Raw genomic sequence first — 10,675 nt, 5'->3', positions numbered from 1 at the left:
GCTAGAAACATTAGGTAGGTTTAGGGCTTAAGGTTAATCTTTCTATGTTATGTATGTTTTAGAATTAAAATTGTTATTTTTTTAATGTTGGTTGGATATTGAAATTATTATATTTTAAGCATGTTGGATATTTGAATTATTGACAATGTGAATTAATAATGTAGAATGGTAAGTGAAACAAAGAAGGGACAATAAAGCAATTCAGGTGGACAAAATCAATGAAACATTTTTTTCTCAACATTCTTGCAGAGGAGGCCCAAAATGGAAATAAGCCTTCTAACTCTTTCAAAGTAGTTTCTATTAATCGAGTTGCTGCAACTATTTCTGAGAGATTCCAAGTTCAATGTGATGCTAAGCAAGTGGAAAATCATTTGAGGATTGTAAAACACGCATGACAAATTATATACAGAATTCGGAATGAAAGTGGTTTTGGATGGGATGATACCATGAAAATGATTACATGTGATAGAGCAACATATGATGCAGCAGTGATGACAATATATATATGTTAAATATATTTCAGTTGGTTTTTACTTGTTATTTTAATTGTGTATAATATCCAACAAGCACACAAGAAGTATGAACCATTTTTGAACAAAAGCATTGATCATTATGATGAAATGGCTCTGGTTGTTGGCAAAAACATGGCAACAAGGAATTTTGCCAGAATATTTGCTGACATAGACTTGGATGATGGTAACCAAGATTCAGTGCCTGGAAACTGCAACAATGAAGATGTTGAGGAAGTAAGAACAAAAGCATATTCATCTGGTACATCTAAACATAAAAGGAAAAATACTCAAGAAAGTTTCGTTAATGAACAAATCAAATTTGTAGGTGAACAACTTAGTAAGATTGCTAATGCATTGGAACAATTTATTGAGGATAAGACACCACATCTTTATGGAGAAGTGATATCGATGGAGGTCGAAATATTTGATGACGACTTCCTTTGTAGCGCATTTGATTATCTTGTGGGTTGTAAATTCGAGGCACTTGGACAATATTGTACTCATCATGTGGTGTATTTGTAACACCCCTTAACCGTATCCAACACCGGAATAGGGTACGAGGCATTACCAAAACACATACACTTGTAAACGTATTTAACCGAGTTATAAAATTTCATCAAAATTAAAACTTTCAAAATAATTAACATGTTTCTATAACTTTTCACAATATATCCTCAAAATATTATAATCATAATAATTAGGGCCTGCGAGACCCGATACATACTCATGCAATTTAATGCTTCATTTCCATTTCATTCAATTCGCAATTTCTCATGCTCATAATTTAAATCATATCACTAGCAATTTCCATTTAATTCACGTACAATTCAATGACATCAAATTCAAAACTAATACGTATTTACCATTTAACTCAATGTTTATTGATTATACCATTCAATAACACATTTATGAAATTCTCAATTTAGCAATGAAAATATCACTTTAGTTTGAATAACAACATCGTCTCGATATAAATACACTACCACTTATCCATTTACTTTAATTCTTTCGGGCCCATTTGTCACTTACCATCCTTAATCAAATTAGGGAACGGTCACGGAAAATTGAGTACTTCACTTTCACTTTGCCATAGTATAACTATGGTCTTACGTATGATCACTTATCACTTGTCCCTGATCAGATAAGTGTAGCCACCTATCACTTTGTTTCTTGATCGATAAGTGTAGCCACTTATCACTTTGTCTCTTGATCAGATAAGTGTAGCCACTTATCACTTTGTTTCTTGATCAGATAAGTATAGCCGAAGCTATCACTTATCACTTTGTCACTTGATCAGATAAGTATAGCCGAAGCTATTACTTATCACTTTCCACTTGTCACTTGATCAGATAAGTGTAGCTAAAGCTACCACTTATCACTTTGTCACTTGATCGAAGTACTCAAATCCGCGTTCCGCTCAATTTGATCATTTATTCATATATCAGGCTTACCAACATGTGTTAATTCATAAACCATTCATGGTATTATTTCATGCCAAATCATATACTGAATATACCATACACACATACTATGAAACTTTATTTTCACACATGAGCTTAAACCATGACCAATAATGCACAAAAATAAGCATCATTCATATTTCATCGTTTATGAGTTATAATCAAACATTATGACCATTTATACACGAATCATTCATATATTTCCCAATTTTCCTCCTCCTCCTCTCCATTCCACATCCTTAATGTGTATAACACACTTAAACAACATTAACCATAATTTCAATATTCACTAACATGTATATTCAAAGCTGTTTATCCGAGTCAGAGTCACTAAATTATTTTTATCCGGAGCTACAGAGCTCCAAATTAAGATCCGTTAATTTTCCCTGAAATTAGACTCACATATCTTCATACCATAAAATTTTCATAATTTTTTGTTCAGCCAAATAGTACAGTTTATTCTTTAAAGTTTCCCCTGTTTCGCTGTCTGACAGTTCCGACCACTCTTCACTAAAAATTAATTATCTCATTGTACAGAATTCGGATGATGTTTTCGTTTGTTTCTTCTAAAAATAGACTCATTAAGGATTCTAACCATATAAATTATAACTCATAATAATTTTTGTACAATGTTTAATGATTTTTCAAAGTCAGAACAGGGGAACCCAAATTCATTCTGACCTTGTCTCACAAAATCTATTATATCTCATGATTTACAATTCCATTGCTCATACCGTTCCTTTTATAAGAAACTAGACTCAATAAGATTTAATTTCATATTTTATTCATCCTCTAATTCAATCTCTACAAATTTTTGTGATTTTCAAAGTTACACTACTGCTGCTGTCCAAAACTGCTTTAGTGCAAAATGTTGATTTCTATTTTGCCCCAAATTTCACAGTTTATACAATTCGGTCCTTTCTCAATTAACCCTCAATTAATCTAATTTTCTCTATTAGTACTTTACTAGACATTATAAGTTGTTACACAACTATTGAAATTCAGAATTTCCACATATAACTCTATCTTCAAACTCTTTTACTATTAGGTCCCAAACATTCACTTTCTATTCAATTCTTTCAATAAAATCAGCATATGAACAATTTAAAGCTCTAATTTCATGCTAAATCATCATATACTTCCAGCACATATTCATATCAACTTTCAAATTCTTTCATAAAATCAAAACTAATGAATTTAACAAGTGGGCCTAGTTGTAAAAGTCATAAAAATACAAAATTTCAAGAAATAGTCAAGAATTGAACTTACTTGTAATAAAAATATGAAGAACCAGCTTGAAGAAGCCCTTCCATGGTGTTTTAGCTGATGAGAATTCAGAAAAATGAAGAGAAATCTAGATAATTCCACTTGGGTCCTAACTTTATTAAGCAAATTTTGCAATTTTCCAATTTTGCCCTTAATTCTCCTTACTTTCTTGCTGATTTCATGCCTCTGCCGTCCAGCCCAAATAGACCTTGGGTCTATTTGTCTTTTAAGCCCTCTTCCTTTTATCATTTAAGCTATTTAATCATTTCCCAAAATTTTGCATTTGTTACAATTTAGTCCTTTTTGTTCAATTAATTATCGGAACTTTAAAATTTCTTAACGAAACTTTAATACTAACTTTTTAACACTCCATAAATATTTATAAAAATATTTATGGCTCAGTTTAAAATCCCCGAGGTCTTGATACCTCATTTCGATTCTAATTATTTTAATATTTATTTCTAGTGCACTATTCACTATTTCAAAAATTTTCCTAACTTCATATTTAACTTATACTTACTAAATTAATAATATTTTCTACCCATTTGTCGAATTTAGTGATCTCGAATCACCGTTCCGACACCTCTGAAAATTCAAGCCATTACATTTTTTTTCGTCGGATTTGTGGTCCTGAAACCACTGTTCCGACTAAGCCTAAAATCGGGCTATTACAGTATTACTAATTATGCACTTGGATAATATTATTAATTTGTAGTATTAATTGTGGTTTAGAAGCTAATTTATTATTATTCAATCTTTATTTTTTTATAACACAATCAGAAATTACCTATTCACTTTAGTTGTTTTCAATTTATGACTGTTAATATTTTAACTTAATAATTGGGTACTATTATATATTTGTATTTATTTATAAATAAATCATTGCAATATATGAAAAACAATGTAAAATATAAATTTAATAGATATAAAATAAACTTAATTAAACAATGAAAAGACAATCAATTATCAAATGTATGTTTGTTTCATTTTAAAACAATTTTTATGAAAAAAATTCATGAAATCGCCAAGGAACGAAAAATATTTTACACAGATTCCTCCAAACATCGAAAGTATTAACTTTTTAGAAAAATAATTCATTTTTCATAAATCATTGTCCGTAAGTCATTTTACATGTAAACAAACAGACTCTTAATTTTGGCTGGAAAAACTGAGGAGATAATGGCTTTTTTAATTTTCTGGATTGTTTTTATTTTTATTTTTCAAAGTTAAAAAAATGTTATTAACTTTTTTCCCTTTTCTAATTAAAAACTTAAAGGTATATTTCTTTCTGGTCCCTGGTTGAATTACAAAAGGAAAAAATTAAATAAAAAAGACCATGTGTCACATTTTAACTGGACCGCGAGTCATGACATGTCAAAAAATTAACACTGTTACTCATAGGTGCAACATTGATAAGCCACATTAAAGTTAAAGTACTCAACAATTTTTTCGAAAATTCAAATACAACATTAGAAAGTTTGTCAAACTTCAAATGCCAAATCTAACATTAAGCCATTGGTTGGTCACAATTTTATCCCGTATATAAGATCACTTGATGTACAACCAAATCCAAAATGATTGATTAAATATATAATTGCTTTAGTTTAATTCTACTGTTAATAATTCATTAATTTTCACAATAGTCATATTTTTATTAGGTTAAATTCTATAATTAGTCTTTATATTTTGAGAATGTTATAGATTTAAATGTGTTTTAGTAATTTATTAATTTTAGTCATGTACTATGTATATAGTTGTAGATGTAGCTCATATTTTCAATTTGATCATTCTAAGTTCCTATACTTTTCAAATTTTGAACTTTTACTCTTGACTAAATGACATTCGTTAATCCTTTAATTGGATTTTAGTGAGTAATATATAAAACAACAAGCTAACATGATATTATACAAATGGTAATTGTTTGACGATGAAATTTTAGAAATAACATAATTTAACTTAATGAATTTAATAGTTATTGTTTGATGATGATTGAATTTTAAAATTTGAAAAATACAATGACTAAAATAATCAAATTATAGGGATTAAATCCACAACTTTCAGAAAGTTCAAATCTTAAATAATATTTTATACATATTAAAAATTTGGAATAAAGTATATTCTTAATAAATATAAATATTATAAATCTTAAATCGAGAACAATGTGAAATTTGAGTTCAATATCTTAAACAAAGTAATTAATTTAAAAATCATATAATTGATAAGATAGTATTAGAAACCGTTAAAAGATAAGATAATCTTCAAAATAAATAAATACAATAAAATAATTTAATTTAACATATTCTTCATTAAGTTATAAGTAACTCCTACTTATTATTTTCAACACTTTTTTATTGAAAAATTTAACAAATAATTTTATTATTAATTATCAAACGTATTTAAAAAATTAAAATTATTGAAAAGTCTAAAATAAAAATATTTTACACCCATATCTTCATGGTAACGGCCCAACATTAAGCCCAAAACTGTACAATTTGAGCCCAAATTTAATCAAAGGATGGATAAGTACCACTTGCACTTGTTGGATTTTCTAAAAACTAATTCGTTTGAAGTTATAATTAATAATGTGTTTTTTGGGGGGTATATTACAATTATGAAAAAGACAAAATAGTGTATTTGACAATTTAGGGTATATGCTTCATTATTACAACAAGTCGGCTCTCCAAGAGACAAACATGTTCCATATCCAAAGCCTATGAGATCTCCCCTCTAATTTAGGGCAAAAGGACAGATCCAGAGACACACATTGATTCAGCTTTGAAGTTCTGCAACCCACCAAATTTGAATCCATTCTTTTTAAACTGTTTGTACAAGATATAATTTGAATATTTTATTGATATCAACTAGCCATCGATATAATGACAATTTATTTATATGTTAACACGGATTTAAACTTGGATTGCCTCTTAATTCTGGATAAAAAAAATTATTGATTTAATTTTTCACTAAAATTCACAAGTAACCCAATGTCCCAATCTTCAAAAGCAAAAAAGAAAATCTTAGATAATCAAGTAAATAACACCTTCATTAATAAAATTTTGTTTAGCCACTCTCACTTAGAGGGTATGGTCCCTCAATGGAGTGACAAATTGAGACAAAACCCATCACATTTCCAAAAAAAAAAAAAACTGACGGTAATAATAACTATATAATTAGAACAACAAACATATGTTTTTTAGCAATAAGCATTAGGCATAAATTATGAAATAAGAATTTTTAAGGGCACTTGGGTCCTCCTTCTTTGGTCTTCCAATTGTTGTAGCAAGGGCAAACAGCTTTGTTCCCATAATAACCAGGGGGCACACAGAGGCATTTGTTGCAACATTTCTGACAGAAGAACATGCATGGTTTATGGTATTGGGTTTTGCTGCATCTCCTCGAGCACTGTGATGGACATTCTGCTCATCCATTCAAGAAAGAGTAATATTTATGAAACTTTTTACTACTGGGTTTTCTTTCTTTTTTTTTTCTTTTTTACCATATTACTGTTTTCCAATGTTTCAGATGAGATCTTTAAGAGAAAAGCAAAAGAAAAATGTGAGATGAGTTGAAGTTTGCTTACGGTAACTCTTGAGGCTTCCAGGGCCGTAATGTTTCTGCAGATCAAAAGAATGTGAGAATTAACTTCTTCACAAAAGGTTTAAGAAAATATTAAAAGGGGATGTAGCATTACTTGATCATAATGATGACCTCCATGTCCATGCGATGCCAAGACCTATAAATGAAGAGAAATCAAAGGAAAACTTTTTCAATTTCTGGAAATTGCAATGGAATTTTGATTTTAATAGTTGAATGCAATGTGAAAAAGGATTGGATACACACCATAACTTGAAGCATGGAGATGGCAATGAGAGCCAAGAAGAAAGCAGCCACAAGTTTTGCCATTGGCTTAATTGCTACAAAGCAAGGAAGGAAGTGAAAGGGAAATGTGATGTAATGAAGGAAGAGGGTATGAGGTGAAGATAGGTAGGTTTAGAGTGTGGAGCATTTATAGAGAATTTCATGTCAACAAGGTTGGGACATTTTGGGAAGGGTACTTTTTTTTCACTTAGCTCATACATATTAGGAACAAATATATAAGACATCAAGGTAAAAAAAAACTACTAACTGTATCTAATATAAGAGATCAAGGTAAAAAATTAGTTATTTTTATTTTATTTTGTAGATTATATTATCATTTATCAAAATTTAATTATACTCTATTTAATTTTAAGTAACATATTAAATGAAGTTTATAACTTAGATTCAATACTTAATTTTTTTCAAGATAAAATTTGAGTTCGAGTCTTCATAAAGCAACTTTTAACTTAATTAACAATTTTACCATTATAAATATGTTTTGTGTTAGTTTTTTCCCAACCAATGTCTTGGCAAAATTAAAAAAATTACTAATTTCAGAATTAGTTTCACCCAATAGCGAAAAATAGGTCCTTATTTAATATTTCTCAATCATTTCATTGACATCACTAGACATGGATTAACATTTTCTTTTACATAATTTTCCATGATTTAAGTGACAACTATTCCTTGAAGGTTAGAAGGTAATGAATCTCAAACTAATTAGTGGTTTCTACCAATATTAATTTATCCCTTTTGATAAATTTATTCTTAATTCCCAAATCTAAAATATATCCCTTCTGATCCTGCTTAATATAATCAAAACTTACATTATAATTAGGAGAGAAATGTAATACTCTAGAGGGTCAAAATGCTATGCTATTATTTTATCTATTCTGACTGGTGGGTAAAAATCTATCTGCATCTCAATTCACCATAGTTTACAAAAGTACACTTAATGAAATTATTGGCTCAATTTCACATAATTTAGTGCTTCTAGCTTTATGGGGTTGTTTCTGGATATATAGATATTATGTCTAGTTTGATGTGATATATAAAAGATTTTATTCCCAATCTATTTTGAATTTAGATGAAGAAGAGTGGGAATAAAGAAGATTTGCCTTATATCAAGGATCTACCGAAATTATAGGGTTACCTTCATTATTATGGAACTCAAAAAGCATATAACTTTATCCTATTGTGGGGTGCATTTGTTTCTTTCCTTCATGATTTTACTTTGGAGTCAAATTGCACATGGAAGTCATTTAATTTCACAATCATTTTAAAATGTGAAATTTAACAAGTTTAAAGTTTGCATTAAAATTTACTTCAAACACTGGTTAAGTTTTTGTTTAGCACCTAATTCACACGATTCAAACCTTATAAATAAAAATTAGTATCATTGCTTATTTCAACCATTTTCTTGTTATTCATCATTGTCGTTTCCCATGAAACTTATGTTCAAGCTTTTACTAGTTAATAATTTGTATATTTAAAAAATGTTAGAAAACGCTTTTAGTTATTAAACTTTGCTCACACATGTTGTAAGGCAACTTTTGAATTATTATATTATTGAAAAGAAATTTTAAAAAAAACCTAAATTATCATGCACTAATGATTACAGAATGGTATCTGATATTTTCTCTCATTTTCTAAGAAATTTTCATCAAAATTTTCATACTTTAAACACAAATTAAGTACGTTATTAAGAGAATCTTAAATCTAATTATTATATGAAAATAATCATAAATTGAGGAAATAAATTTTGGGGTTGAAGGTAGTTGAATTTAGAGGTGAATTAAACCAACTAGAGTTGGTATAAAGCAATAAAAAGGAAAGAAAGAAAAAAGAACCCTAATAAATAGTTTAGTTACCTTTTATAAGGACGGTGCATTGCATTGAAGAGTAAAGAGTTGAGTTGGTTAAGTAGTTGTTCATAAGGGGACCTATTTGACAAAATAAAATAAAATAAAATAAAAGTATTTTTTGTTAAGCTTTATATAAAAAAAGTCGAACACATTTTCTAAGAAAAATAGGATATTAATCAAATGATAGTTTTAAAATAAATACAAATGATTTGATCATAAGAACAATTAACACGCCTTTATAGATATATTATAATATTATTCTTGTCAAATTGAGAAAACAAATTGATTTTAAAATGTTGAAATTCAATTCAATTCAATTATGTGTTTATTCTTTTCCATGTTGAAATCTTTTTAGCTATTGAGATTATTACAATATTGGTAAAAGTTTTTTTAAATGAAAAATTTATTAATTCATTCCATAAATGGAATCATATAGAGGAAAAAAAATACACGTTATAGACAATTAAGGACAAGCTCCATAAATACAACAAAGGCTTCAGCCTCAATGTTAAGGAATGAGTTGCAGCAATAGTTAAGTAGAATTTAAAAGTTTATTAATTCATTCTGCTTAACTGCAGGTGCAGCAGTTAGGTTGTTAGTAAGTTATTGAGTTAGTTGATTTAGGTTGTTATTCTTTTCTTGTTAAAGCTTAGTATAAATACTATAGTTGTGGGTTCTTTGTATTCATGTTGGACTTAGTGAAGAAATTATTCTTTCTTTCTCTTTGATGTTCTCTCTTCCTTGATTCTTTAAGGTTCATGTGTACTTTCTCTGTCTGTTAATATTTTACCATGGTATCAAGAACTATGGTTTCTTGCTGAGGGTAGAGTGTTGTGGAAAGTCGTTGCAGTTTCGTTGGTGTCTGATGGCTCAAGAAGCAATCTCAGGAGATGGTGGTAGTCATCGACAATCTGCTAATGATGGTAACGGTGCTACACAGGTATCTTCTCGTCACTTGGATCCTGGGTACGATTATTGCACATTGAGTAAACGTGCTCCATAAGTTCCTAAGCATGATACTGTTAAGCTCAATGAAACAAATTTTCTTTTGTGGAAACATCAGATTATGTTGATTCTTGAAGGGTGTAACTTGTAAGATTTTGTTTTAGGAACTATCAGTGTTCCATCTCAATTTCTTGTTGACATCAATGGTCAATGTATGGAAAATCCTGTGTTCTTGGCGCATAATCAACAGGAAAAACTCTTGGCGTCTTGGCTTTTGTCAACTGTGTGTGATGAGGTTCTTGTTTACCTCACTAGTGCTCGCACGAGTCTAGATGTGTGGCTTGCAATTGAAAAACAATTTGTTGCTAAGTCAAGCATGAAGATTTCTAGTCTGAGACATAGTCTTTATTCCCAGAAAAAAGGGCAATTGTCCATTAAAGAATATTTGACTAAGATAAGGAACATGTGTGCTGTTCTCACTGCAGCCAGTAGTCTGGTATCCAATCCTGAACAAATCAGTATTATTTTGGTAGGATTACCAGTGGAGTATAAGTCAGTTCGCGTGGTAGCCTCAGCTATGAATGTTTCTCTGGATATGCTTACTGAGATGTTGTTAGATTACGAGACACAACTGTTGGAGTTTGTAGCGAGTATTCCTTTAGAGGCCAATGTTGTTCAGTCTCAGAAAAATAATGAAAGCAAAGTAGGTGGTAGAGGTCGCAGTCAGAGTCACAAAAAATTTAAAGGAGGATCCTATGGTGGTTGACGT

The 10,675-nt window shown here is 29.5% G+C and overlaps 1 protein-coding gene across 1 annotated transcript; it reads right to left on the bottom strand.

Annotated features, from left to right (window-relative positions):
* Positions 1–6,260: 6,260 nt before the first annotated feature.
* LOC105780860 (gibberellin-regulated protein 4) lies at positions 6,261–7,243 on the bottom strand. The gene is made up of 4 exons (XM_052629669.1): positions 7,079–7,243; positions 6,930–6,971; positions 6,819–6,852; positions 6,261–6,654 (listed from the first exon to the last, which is right to left on the bottom strand). Exons 1-4 carry the CDS (start codon positions 7,139–7,141, stop codon positions 6,473–6,475), a joined length of 321 nt encoding a protein of 106 aa, XP_052485629.1. The 5' UTR covers positions 7,142–7,243; the 3' UTR covers positions 6,261–6,472.
* Between the last annotated feature and the right edge of the window lie 3,432 nt (positions 7,244–10,675).

The sequence above is a fragment of the Gossypium raimondii genome, chromosome 4 (genome assembly GCF_025698545.1).
Source record: "Gossypium raimondii isolate GPD5lz chromosome 4, ASM2569854v1, whole genome shotgun sequence".
Lineage (NCBI taxonomy): Eukaryota > Viridiplantae > Streptophyta > Magnoliopsida > Malvales > Malvaceae > Gossypium > Gossypium raimondii.
The sequence above is the reverse complement of the archived record's forward strand: the minus strand, read 5'-3'. Positions and strand labels throughout refer to the sequence as shown.

Excerpts from the sequence above, each read along its gene's own strand:
- LOC105780860 (XM_052629669.1), bottom strand. The coding sequence starts at position 7,141 with ATGGCAAAACTTGTGGCTGCTTTCTTCTTGGCTCTCATTGCCATCTCC. Across the intron at positions 6,853-6,929 it reads GAGGTCATCATTATGATCAA|AAACATTACGGCCCTGGAAG; the intron begins GTAATGCTACAT and ends TTTGATCTGCAG. Across the intron at positions 6,655-6,818 it reads TGGAAGCCTCAAGAGTTACC|AATGTCCATCACAGTGCTCG; the intron begins GTAAGCAAACTT and ends ATGGATGAGCAG.